Genomic DNA, 13,171 nt, shown 5'->3' with positions numbered 1-13,171 from the left:
GTAGCACCATTCTTATTGATATCAATTCTAGTTATCTCATGCAGTGTGATAAACTACTCCAAAACGTGTAGCATAAATCAGTAGCAGCGTTTATTTTCCTAAACAATCTGCAATCTGGCGGAGGGGTGGCTGGGCAGGGTTCTTCTCTGTTGTGTTTGACATCATCCTCTATGGCTGGGGCTGGAGTCGCCTGCAGGCCCGCTCACTCCCACTTGGCACCTGTACTGTGAAGATTCCTTGGGCATCTCTCCTCCCCAGCCCAACTGGACTTCTCACAAGTCAGCTCAGGGATCCCAAGTCTGGTCTCGAACTCCTAGCCTCCACTGATCCGCCTGCCTCAGCCTCACAAAGTTCTGGGATTACAGGCGTGAGCCACCCCACCCAACCTACTTTTCTTAAACTTTCTTAAGCTGTATATTTTTTAAACTTCTTTGGCTGCATCCCTAGCATATAATGTGCATGCAAAGAGTGTACTGGGCCAGGCACAGTGGCTCACGCCTGTAATCCCAACACTTTGGGAGGCAGAGGTGGATCACTTGAATCCAGGAGTTTGACCCCATCCCTGCAAAAAGTAAAAAATTAGCGCCGGGCATGGTGGCTCATGCCTGTAATCCCAGCACTTTGGGAGGCAGAGGCGGGCAGATCACCTGGGGTTGGGAGTTCAAGACCACCCTGACCAACATGGAGAAACTCCGTCTCTAATAAAAATACAAAATTAGCCGGGAGTGGTGGTGCATGCCTGTAATCCCAGCTACTCAGGAGGCTGAGGCAGGATAATTGCTGGAATCCGGGAGGCAGAGGTTGCCGTGAGCGGAGATTGCACCACTGCACTCTAGCCTAGGCAACAAAAGCGAAATTCTGTCTCAAAAAAAATTTTTTTAATTAAAAATTAGCTGGGTTTGGTGATGTGTGCCTGTATTCTTAGCTTCTTGGGAGGCTGAGGTAGGAGGACTGCTTGAGCCTGGAAGGTCGAGGGGCTGCAGCAAGCTATGATCCCACCATTGCACTCCAGCCTGGGCAACAGAGCGAGATCCTGTCTCAAAAGATAAATAAAAATAAAAAGTGTACTGAATGAATAAATTGTCAAATGCTTGAGGTGGCAGAGGAGATGGAAAAAGGATGGGTTCAAACAATAATAAAATACATACACAGCTTGTTTTATTGTGCATCACTTTATTGCCTTTTGCAGATACTGCACTCTACAAATTGAAGGTTTGTGGCAACCCTTAGTCAAGCGAGTCTGTCAGCACCATTTTCCCAACAGCATGTGCTCACTTCATGTCTGTGTCACATTCTGGTAATTCTTGCAATATTTTAAACTTTTTCATTATATCTGTTATGGTGACCATGATCTTTGATGTTACTACAGTAATTGCTTTGGGATGCCTGAACCACCCTACATACGACTGCAAATTTAATCAATAAATGTATGTTTGTTCTGACTGTTCCACCAACCAGCTGTTCCATCTCTCTCCCTCTCCTTGGGTCTCTCTATTCCCTGGGACACAATATTGAAACTAGGCCACTGAATATTGAAACTAGGCCTGCAATGCTTCTACATGTTCAAGCAAAAGGAAGAGTCGCACAACTCTCACTTCAAATCAGAAACTAGAATGATTATCTGCTTAGTGAGGAAGCCTGCTGAAAGCCGAGACAGGCGAAAGCCAGGCCTCTTGCACCAGTTAGCCAAGTTGTGAATATAAAAGTTCCTGAAGTTAATTAGAAGACTACTCCAGTGAACACATGAGTAAGAGAGCAAAACAGTCTTATTGCTGATATGGAGAACGTTTCAGTGGGTCTGGATAGAAGATTAAACTACCCGCAACACTCCCTTAAGCCAAAGCCTAATCTAGGGCAAGACCTTAACTCTCTTTTATTCTACTGAAGGCTGAGAGAGGTGAGGAAGGTACAGAAGAAAAGTCCGAGACTAGTAGAGGTTTAGTTCACGGGGTTTAAGGAAAGAAGCGATCTCTGCAACATAAACAACAGACTTTCAATGGAGATGAAACAGCCTTCTACTAGAAGACAACGCCACTTAGGGCTTTCATCGCTAGAGAGAAGTCAACACTTGGCTTCAAAGCTTCAAAGGACAGGCTGATTCTCTTGTTAGGGGTTAATGCAGCTGGTGACTTTAAGTTGAGGCCAATGCTCATTCATCATTCTGAACATCCTAGGGCTCCTAAGAATTACACTAAATCTCCCCTGCCTGTGCTCTGTGAATGAAACAATAAAGCCTGAATGACAGCACATCTGTTTATAGCATGTTTTACTGAATATTTTAAGACTGCTGTTGAGAACTACTGCTCAGAAAAAGATTCCTTTCAAAATATTACTGGTCACTGACAATGCATCTGGTCATCCAAGAGCTCTGATGGAGATGTACAAAGAGATTAATGTTTTATTTATTTATTTATTCAGACAGTCTCACTCTGTCCCCCCAGGCTGGAGTGCAGTGGCGTGATCTCAGCTCACTGCAACCTCCACTTCCTGGGTTCAAGTGATTCTCGTGCCTCAGCCTCCCAAGTAGTTCGGACTACAGATGCGCACCACCATGCCTGGCTAATTTTTTGTTTTAGTAGAGACAGGGTTTCACCATCTTGCCCAGGCTGGTCTACAACTCCTGAGCTCAAGCAATCCACCCACCTCAGCCTCCCAAAGTGCTAGGATTACAGGTGTGAGCCAAACCATGCCTGGCCAGATTAATGTCTTTATGCCTGCTAATACAACACCCATTCTGCAGCCCATGGGTTAAGGAGTAATTTGGACTTTCAAAAGTCTTATTATTAAGAAATATATTTCAAAGGCTACCGTTGCCATAGTAATTCCTCTGATTAATCTGCACAAAGTAAACTGAACAGCCTTCTGGAAAGGATTCACCATTCTAGATGTCATTAGAAACATTCTTGATTCACAGAAGGAGATAAAAATATAAACATTGGGCCGGACACGGTGGCTCAAGCCTGTAATCCCAGCACTTTGGGAGGCCGAGACGGGTGGATCACGAGGTCAGGAGATCGAGACCATCCTGGCTAACACAGTGAAACCCCGTCTCTACTAAAAAAAAAAAAAAATACAAAAAACTAGCCGGGCGAGGTGGTGGGCGCCTGTAGTCCCAGCTACTTGGGAGGCTGAGACAGGAGAATGGCATAAACCCGGGAGGCGGAGCTTGCAGTGAGCTGAGATCCAGCCACTACACTCCAGCCTGGGCGACAGAGCGAGACTCTGTCTCAACAACAACAACAACAACAAAAATAAACATTAACAGGAGTTTGAAGGAAACTGATTTCAACTCTCATGGATAACTTCGAACGGTTCAAGACTTTAGTGGAAGTAGTAAACGCAGATATGGTGGAAACAGCAAGAGAACTAGAAGTGGAGCCTGAAGATGTGATTGAATTACTGTAATCTCATGACAAAATTTTAGCAGATGAGGAGTGCTTCTTATGGATGAGCAAAGAAAGTGGTTTCTGGCCTGTCGCAGTGGCTCGTGCCTGTACTCCTAGTACTTTGGGAGACCAAGATGTGCGGATCACTTGAGGTCAAGAGTTTGAGACCAGCCTGGCCAACAGGGTGAAACCCCCTCTCTACTAAAAATACAAAAATTAGTCAGGCATGGTAGTGGGTGCCTGTAATCCAGGCTACTTGGGAGGCTGAGGCAGGAGAATCGCTGAAACCCAGGAGGCAGAGGTTGCAGTGAACCGAGATGGTGCCACTGCACCTCAGCCTGGGTGACAAGAGCAAAACTCCATCTCAAAAAAAAAAAAAAAGTAGTTTCTTAAGATGGGATCTACTCCTGGTGAAGATGCTGTGAACACTGTTGAAATGACAGCAAAGGATTTAGAATATTATACAAACTTAGTTGATAAAGCAGCAGCAGGGTTTGAGAAGACTCCAATTTTGAAATAAGTTCTACTGTGGGTAAAATGCATCAAACAGCATTACATGCTACAGAGAAATCTTTTGTGAAAGGAAGAGTCAATTAATGTGGCAAACTTCATCACTATCTTATTTTGAGAAATTGCCTCAGTCATCCTTGTCTTCAGCAACCACCACCCTGACTGGTCAGCAGATATCAACATTGAGGCAAGATCCTCCACCAGCAAAAAGATTATGACATGTTGAAGGCTCGTTCGTTAGCATTTTTTAGCAGTAAAGCATTTTCAGTTAACGTACGTACTTTTTTTATATATATAATGCTATTGGGTACTTAATAGGCTACAGTATAAACACAGCTTTTATATGCACTGGGAAATCAAAAACTTCATGTGACTTACTTTACAACACTATTTGCTTTATTGCAGTGGTCTGGAACCAAATCCACAGTATCTCCAAGGTATGCCTGTAGAATGGTCAAGATGTGGTGAATCAGATACACGACAGAGGAGTTAAGGATGAAACCCCAGTTCTTGCTCAGGCAAATGGCTGTTATGAACTGAACTGTCTCTCTCCCAAAACTCACTGTTCAAGTCCTAACCCCCAATGTGACTGTATTTAGTGACAGGGCCTTTAAAGAGGCAATTCAGGTTAAATGAGGTCCTAAGGGTGGGGCCCTAATCCAATAGGACCAATGTCCTTATAAGCCGAAGAGACACCAGACGGATGTGTGCAGAGTGAAGAGGCCTGGCCTGGTGCAGTGGCTCATGCCTATAATCCCAGCACTTTGGGAGGCCAAGGCAGGCAGATTGCTTGAGCTCAGGAGTTCCAAACCAGCCTGGGCAACATGGTGAAACCCCATCTCTACCAAAAATACAAAAAATTAGCCAGGCATGATGGCATGCACCTGTAGTCCCAGCTACTTGAGAGGCTGAGCTGGAAGGAATCGCTTGAGCCCAGGAGGTTGAGGGGGCAGTGAGCTGTCATTGTGCCACTGCACTCCAGCCTGGGTGACAGAGCAAGACCCCGTCTCACAAAAAAAAAAAAAAAGAGAGAGAGAGAGAGAAAAGGCCATGTGAGGACACAGCAAGACAGCCATCTGCGAGCCAAGGAGAGAGGCCTCAGGAGAAATCAAACCTCCTGACACTGTGATCTTAGACTTCAAGCCTCTAGAACTGTGAGAAAAGAAATTTCTGTTGCTTTGGCCTAGTCTGTGGCATCTTGTTATGGTAGACTTAGCAAACTAATATACTTGGTGAATGGTGGGCACCGATTACTGACTACAGGAGTGGACCTGGGAGATGGCAAGCAGAAATGTCCAGGTGGCTGCTGACTATTCATGTTGGCAGAATAAGCCAGAGGTAGAGATTTGGGCATTATAAATGAAAGTGAAACCATGGCAGTGAATCATATAACTTCTGGAGATCTATAAAAGTAAAATGAGAAGGTCACAACGGAACCGTAGAAACACCTCTGACTCCAAAGGAAGAGATGCCCCTGAAGAAATTTTAAAATAGGCCAAGGAAGACAGGAAAATCCGGAGAGACTGGAGCCATGAAAACTAAGAGAACACTTAAAGAAGTGGGCCCAACAGTGCCAAGTGTAACACAAAGATCAAGCCAGATAAAAACTAAGGATAGCAAGTCGGAGATTAATGGTCCCCTTGACAAGAAAATGATCAGCGGCTGGGTAGCAGTAGACGTCACATGTCAGTGAAGGAGAAGAGAGGGACAGAAAGGGTAGACAATTCTCAAGAAGCATGGTCATTAAAGATGAAAAAGGCAGTGGCTGGAAAGGGACATGAGGTTCAGGGAGGGTCCCTTTAAGTGTGAAATTATTCATCACCTACATCCATTAGAGGAGAGGCTAAAGACACATAAGTGAAAACTTTGGGGAGAAAAGGGTAGACTGAAAAACAGAAAACGAAATGGCACAGGGGAATGACTGATACTCACATGGAAGGACAGACGTCTTTTTCTCCCTGAGGAGGTAAGGACAGATGCAGATGAGTCTGTAGGTGGAAGATGACAAACTGAGGGTTTCTGCTTTCACCAGGAAGAAAGGACAGTCATCCAGTGAACACGAGAGGGTATGATACGGCAAACTATTTTAAGAAAATAGTGAAACTTTTTAAATGTTTTTGTTACGTTTTGGTTTTTTTTCAGCAAGTCAAACCAGAGAAAATGATGAAACTTTTAACAGTGACAGCTGACTCGAGACAGATGGCCCTACAGCTGAGGACCCAGGTCAGGTTAGATGATGAATGTGTAGCGGCACCACTCCGCAGCTCTGAAACTTCTCCAGAAGTTGTTCGAGGAGGAAAGAGAAGTCATTAGAGCAGCCCACAGCGGTGTCTGCTGAGGTAAAGTCGCAGACCAATGCAAGGATGGCATAAACAACCCCAAGAAGAGCTGGGCTGCCGCCTGTCTCTGCATTCCCATCACTTCTTTCCTTGTTGGTTTCATCCTTAACCACGAAGAGCAGTTCTCACCCTTAATACTAACTCAACACTTCCTTTTGATAATAAATACTTGCTTAGCATCTACCTTTACTGCCCGACAAGTCACAGACAATCTACTTAACAGACATAAGTTTAAAAGACCCACTGAATGCTCTAAGGGTAATATAAGCTAGATATAAAATGAAATTTACAATAAAATATGCGTTTCCATCTGCATATCCCAAGCATAACTGCAAGAAACATGGAATGAAGCAGTGAGATGCTCCTGGCTATGTGCAGAATCCAGGAAGAAACAGGTACAATCACAGACTACTCAAGCCATGCTAGACTTGAAACTCAGATACCACGGGTAGTGTGATAGGTCCTTCGGGACCACCAAAAGTCAGCCAATTGCCACATTTTTAAAAAAGTGAAGTCTCAGTCTGCCAGAAAAACAACTTTAGTACACAAACCAAAACACTCTGGTTTCAGGCAACCCAGCACCTCAGAGGTGGAGAAAACAACAAACATGTACACATATCACCAGCAGTTTATCACTTGAGCTTGTTTGGTCGCCACCCCATTTCCTGTGACTGAAGTGGGGAGAAGAGAATCTTACTATCAATGATGACCATCTTGGATTAGGACCACAGGAACGGGCTGTCCTGGGGGCTTTGACCACCTCCCTAATGTTACCCAAATAGGAACCATAACGCCTCTCATCTGAACAGAAAGAGCAAAAAGGGTTGGAGGAGGCAGAAAGCTCAAAGGTAAAGAATGTGGCTTAAGCAAGCCCACAGGCACTGCCATCGAGGTAATTCTCTTTAATACTGTGGTGTCTCCTTCCCTAAGATGTCTCACTGTTGATGAGGACATCTCTTTGGAATGTTCTAGTTATGTATAAAACACTTCTGCACATTTTAGACCTGAGCCCAGCTGCCAGGATGCCAGACAGGAAACTGCAGAGCTTGAAGGCCAAGCCTCCCACCAGAGTCCCAGCAGAGCAATGAATATCTGGCTGGGCCACTATTCCCACAATTTCTGGAGGTCTCTATCCTATACTCTCTGCTTCCTTATTAAGTGGCTGGGTAGGTTTGGCAAGTAGAAATGAGGTGTGTGAAAAGCGAGATGGCTGCAGGGACTGGGCCCTGGCACGTCAGGTTCCAAGTTGGGGTTCTATCTGCAGCAAGAGCGCCCCCACTACAACCTCCATCACTGCCTTCACCACCTCCAAAGGGGGCCGAGTCCTAGATGTTGGCTTCGGCATGGCCACAAGAACATGGAAGGTGCAGGAGGTCTCCAACCAGGAACACTGGATCATGGAGTACAATGACAGCGTCTTCCAGTGGCTCCAAGACTGGGCCGAGCAGCAGACACACAAGGTCATCCCCTTGAAAGTCCTGTGGAAGGAGGTGGCACTCACCCTGCCAGGTGGTCGCTTTGATGGGATCCTGTATGACGTGTACCCACTGTAGAAGGAGACCTGGCACACACACCAGCTCAACTTCATCGAGAACCACACTTTTCACCTGCTGAAGCTGAAAGGGGTATTGTCCTCACCTACTGCTACCTCACCTCCTAGGGGCAGCTGATGAAGTCCAAGTACTCAGATGTCACCACCATCCGAGAAGCAGGTGTCTGTGCTATTGGAGGCAGACTTCCGGGGGAAGAACATTCTCAGGGCAGTGATGGCATTGGTCCTGCATATGATTATGTTGTCCCTGGTCACCAAGCCTTCAGACCACCCAGACCTGGCCAAACAACCCTCTGCCACCCCTCCTTAGTGGCTGGGAGCCCCGGCTCTGGCCTGTCACGGCTCCATGACTGATCCTGGCTGTGTCACTGTGCAGCTTTTCTGGCCTCTACAATGGGAACACTGCTGCTTCCCTGCCAGGGTCCTTGAGAGCAAAATCAACACTAACACTGGTCTTGCCCCTCCCTCCCTCAAAATAAGGGCAAGATGAACTCTCAGAGGAACAGCAGTAGGTAGAGGGGTAGCAAGGGTCAAGTGTGGATAGCAGACTGTAGATGAGAATGTAACAGAGCAGATGACAGGATGTGCAAGTCACGAGATCTAAGAGTTCTCATTTTGCCACTTACCACCGCGACACTTCAAATCTTTGGGACTGTCTTCTCATATGCAAAGCGAGGATGGTTGCCCTTACCCACCTTAGAAGACTGTTTGGGTGGAAGGGACTGAATGATTTATTGTATGCAAACATACTTTGTAAAGCACTTTAGAGACAAGTTACTATTGTTGCCATCATTATTTTTAAGGAAGCTGAATCATGGAGAGGACCCTTAGGGCCTTGGGGCAATCAAATAAGGAATGGCCACAGACTTCATACAAGTCAAACCATGTCTCCTAGTCTACTTGCCAGTGGGAAAAACAAGGATGAAAGAAAACTTGCTGAGAGTGACTGTGCCTGTTTGAAGTCTAGAAAGAATAGCTGGGAAAACCTGTAAGGTTGAAAGGTGTTTCGCTTCTCTTAGGGTTTTTATCTTTCTCTTAGGGTTTTTATCTGTAGCAGAGACGGGATCTCACTATGTTGTGTGGGCTGGCCACAAATTCTCGGGCTCAAACGATCCTCCCACCTCAGCTTCCCAAAGTGCTGGGATTATGGGCATGAGTCACTGCGCCCAGCGCTCTTAGGCTTTTTAGGAAATATGCTTTCCCCAAAATTTTCCTAAGATTTGTTCCACCCAGATATCACCCAAAAGGATTTGGTGGTGAAATCGGTATGGGTACAGGCTTCTTCACCAAGGAATGCTTGGACACCTGAGTAATGAATTTCCAATGAGGACATGGGATGCAGGAAGTGCCATATTTATTTCATAACAGAACCCCTTTTCCACAGAGTATCTGACAGGAGGTTTCATGAAACATATTTTGGAAATTAAAGTGAACTCTCCACTTGGGCATAATGTTATATGGGCACATGGATTGGCTTAAAAAGGAAACAAGAATACTTCAACATTTGATCAACAGTAGGCAGTTGCTGGACATTTTAGAAAAAGGAGAAATCCATTGTTTGACCATGGCTAAACATGGGGAAACAGTATCACATTTTCCTGAACCACCCTAATCCCAGCCCTTCAAGATCTTATGCACCCCAAACCCCAGTCACATACATTAAATCTACACTTTATTTGTTTGTTGTAAAATGTGCTTTTTCCTCAATGAACTTTAATTTCAGTCCAGGATCTCCACCTCCCCTTACACACACACACACACACACACGCACGCACGCACGCACGCACGCACGCACGCACGCACGCGCCACCCTCCAACCATGTGAAAAATCCCCGGCGATTAGTCTATAACAAATATTGACACGAGGAGGGACAAAACCATGTTGAAATGTATTAGAATCAGAACCTGTACAAAAAAAAAAATTAAAATATAACCTGAAACTGTTCAAGTTCAGAAGTCTAGTTAAGTCCTTTTCTCTTGCCAGGAGAATGCCATCATCAGAGGGCTCTGGGTCATCAGCCAAGGAGGGGTGAAAAGACAGAAGCAGCAACAGGTCCTTCAGCAGACAGAGGGGCATCGGTGCCACCATCCCTACCCAGGTGCAGCCAGGAGGAGTTAAAGATCTCGGGAGAGCAAGCATTAGCCAGCAGTTCCAGTGGGCAGCTGGGGCCTACACACCGAAAACAAGGCTGAGTAGTCAGAGGCAGCAGGAGGAGCGGCCAGAAGAGAACGCCACGCTGGAAGGAACCATTTCTGCCACCCAGCAGACCCACAGCACCCTCTGTCTGTGCTCAGATACCAGAGGTTAGTCAACCCAGCGCTCCCAACTAATTGGAGATCGGAGCTGGGCTTAAGAGGCTGAAAACCCGTGGGTTTAGTAAACATAGCCCAGCATCACGTCCCTCCACGGCCTGAACTGGAGCTGCCAAAAAGGGATGAGGCAAGAGACGGAAAGCAGCGCATCTTGACGCCTGGCTAGAGATCGCTGCACCATCGTGAGGACTGTGGTACGAGGGGCTGGAGAGGAGCGCCCCCTCCTCACAAGGGGAGGGGCCTCCTTCACAATCATCCCTGGGGGCTGGTTAAAGCTGCCTCCAGCTTATAACCAGCCTGACAAAATGACATGGAGCAAAAGAAAAACTGGGAGGGACACAAGCCCTTACACAGAGACAAGAACCTCCTGGAGGGAAGCTGGGCAGTGTCTGACCCTGTTGGGATGGCATCGGTGGAGCCCCTGAGTCTGAAGGGAACAACTGGGGAAGGAGGGAGTGGGTGAGGGGGAGTTAACAGTTTTTCTGGAACAGTACCAACAGGGTGGGGAGGCGCTGGTGAGGGGACGGGCAGGTCTGGAACTCACTGTAGGTAGAGAGGGGAGGAAATGGGCCCTTGGTGTCCCCTCCCCACCTGACCCAGGCCTGGTGAGTGCCAGCTGCCCCAGCCGGCCCTAGTGGCGGCTGGAGACCAGACCTTTCACTTTGGACATCTTCTTGGTGGGCTGCCTCTGCTCAGCGTGAGGCGGACACTCCCGTTCAGCCAGCTGCTGCTCCATCTCCTGAGCCGAGGAGGATGCGGTGGCTTTGAGTGTCTTCTTGATGTTGGTAACCTGGTGGGGAGACAGAGAATTGGAGTGCTCAGCCTGTATGTGCTCACCAAAACTTGTTCTCACTATGTCTTCACTTCAGACAGGAACCTAAAATCCTCTACAAGAAAACCTGAAATTCTCTTCAGAAATCCAGATGAGGAGAAACAAGCCTGGGCTACTCACAGCAGATCTGTGGAAATGAATCAAGCAAAAAAGTGGGACTAATGCTCTCCTGGTTGAAACAAATGGAAGGGGACCATTTAGCAAAGAGGCACAATACCAACAGTGAAACAAAGTCATGATTAAAATGTCCTCAGAAAAAGAAAGAGAGACCCAAGAATTCTGCACTCCGCTGTTATTCATGTATAAAACCACAAATAGTTTCATAAAAACTTTGGGAATACAGCTCCATGAACCCTTCTTGAATAAACCAGTAGAGGATGAACTTCAGCCAACTAAGCGAGAAATGAAGAAAATGTAATAAAAGTACTAGCAAAATGCTATGACACTACTGTGTGCAGTATACGTATCTTTCACTTAACGAAGTACAGACTGGAAATACTTAAGCAGCTCTTGAACATTTTTCCACGTCAGAACAGATATCCTCTGTGACATGTGAATCCTATTCTACTGGGAGGGTTCTCCAGTTTTTTGAATTGGTTCCTAGTTTGGGTTTCAGTGCTACTCTGAACAGCCCTCTATGTTTACGTTTGCATACTTCTGTGAACATCTATGGAAGATACTCCTAGAAGTGAGCTTTCCAGATCAAAGTGGATTTACATTTTACATTTGAATCAGTACTGCTATATTGCCTGCTGAAAGGTGACTGCTCCAAACCGTTGCTCCTCAGTTCGTTGAGAGGAAGAAACAGCAGGAAGAGGATGGTGGTGGTAGGGAAGAACTGTGCAGTCAAATAAGTAATAGCTGTTTTAGTCTTTTTTTTTTTTTTTTTTTTTTTTTGGAGACAGAGTCTTACACCGTTGTTCTGGATGGAGTATGGTGGCTCAATCACAGCTCACTGTAGCCTCAACTGCCCTGCTTAAGTGATCCTCCCACCTCAGCCTCCTGAGCAGCTTGGACCACAGGTGCTTGCCACCATGCCTGGCTAATTTTTAAAAAATTATTTGTAGAGACAAGGTTTCACCATGTTGTCCAGGCTGTTCTCGAACTCCCAGGGTCAACTGACCCTCCTACCTCAGCCTCCCAAAGTGCTGGGGTTACAGGCATGAGCCACCACACCCAGCCAGTTTTCCACACAGTGAAAAGGAGCTGTCAGGGTCAAAACTTCTGAACAGTCAGAATATCTCATGAGCTTGAGAGTAAGAGACAGCCCAAATGGAAAGACAAAACAATGCTATGAGAGTGAGACAAAAATTGGGTTCCTGGAGGAGAGCCATCATCTACAGAATCCACCTTAACTAGATCATAAATTATTTTCTGTTGTCACTATTTGGAGACGGGGGGAAGAGCCATGCCCCAAACTTCTGTAACCTCAATCAACACTGTAGCCTTTCTGAAGAGAGAGTGACAGAGGACTGTGGGCTGGAACAGTCATTACAGAGGGCAGGCTGGGCATGGTGGCTCACACCTATACTCCTAGCACTTTGGGAGGCTGAGCAAAGAGGATTGCTCAAGAGCAGGTGTTCAAGACCAGCCTGGGCAACATAGTGGGACCCTTAAAAAAAATATATATATATATACACACACACACACACACACACACACACACACACACACACACACACATATATAATTAGCTAGGTATGGTGGCATGCACCTGTAGTCCCAGCTACTCAAGTGGCTGAGGCAGGAGGATCGCTTAAGCCCAGGAGGTAGAGGCCACAGTGAGCCATGTCTGCACCACTGCACTCCAGCCTAGGTGACATTCAAGTGAGACCTTATATCAACAACAACAAAAACAAATTAAAGACAAAAACAATTAGCCTGGTGTGGTGGCACACGCTTATAGTCCTAACTATTCAGCAGGCTGAGGCAGGAGGATCACTTACATCCAGGAGTTTGAGGCTGCAGTGAGCTATGATTACACCACTGTACTCCAGCCTGGGTAACACAGCAAGACCCAGTGCCTAGAAATAAATATATATATAAAATAAACAGAGAGGGGAGTCATCTCTGGGTTTATCCAGTGTCCTGCCAGACAAGAAAACACCATCTGGGAACCCAGAATCTGAGGCATCTCGCCCTCCCAGCGGCTCACTGCTGCTTTGGTGTATCTTATTCAGTGAGTCACCTGGCAAGGTGGTGAGTGAATGATCTGGAGCAAGTCAATGGCTTATCTCTT

General features: G+C 46.3%; 1 protein-coding gene, 1 long non-coding RNA gene and 1 pseudogene across 21 annotated transcripts in view; 1 reads left to right on the top strand and 2 right to left on the bottom strand.

The window, feature by feature from the left end:
- Positions 1-892: 892 nt before the first annotated feature.
- LOC141408234 (uncharacterized) lies at positions 893-5,977 on the bottom strand. 2 transcript variants are annotated; one of them, XR_012421567.1, is made up of 3 exons: positions 5,829-5,977; positions 4,275-4,339; positions 893-1,033 (listed from the first exon to the last, which is right to left on the bottom strand). It is a non-coding gene; the product is annotated as an uncharacterized lncRNA (long non-coding RNA). The 2 variants fall into 2 exon arrangements; XR_012421568.1 differs by lacking the exon at positions 893-1,033 and adding an exon at positions 3,683-3,814.
- A 79-nt stretch (positions 5,978-6,056) lies between these two features.
- LOC123568031 (guanidinoacetate N-methyltransferase pseudogene) lies at positions 6,057-8,097 on the top strand (annotated as a pseudogene).
- Positions 8,098-9,124: 1,027 nt separating this feature from the next.
- The window catches only part of COPS7B (COP9 signalosome subunit 7B), a 28,070-nt gene continuing 24,023 nt past the window's right edge, over positions 9,125-13,171 (bottom strand). For all 19 annotated transcript variants that reach the window (XM_065526240.1, XM_065526241.1, XM_074010503.1 and 16 more), the window contains one exon: positions 9,125-10,890. In XM_065526240.1, the coding sequence (XP_065382312.1) occupies positions 10,758-10,890 (133 nt within the window). In that variant the 3' untranslated portion in view covers positions 9,125-10,757. The remainder of the gene's footprint in view (positions 10,891-13,171) is intronic.

Source organism: Macaca fascicularis, chromosome 12 (assembly GCF_037993035.2).
Source record: "Macaca fascicularis isolate 582-1 chromosome 12, T2T-MFA8v1.1".
NCBI classification, from domain to species: domain Eukaryota; kingdom Metazoa; phylum Chordata; class Mammalia; order Primates; family Cercopithecidae; genus Macaca; species Macaca fascicularis.
Note: the sequence above shows the minus strand (reverse complement) of the source record. Positions and strands in the feature narration are given on the sequence as shown.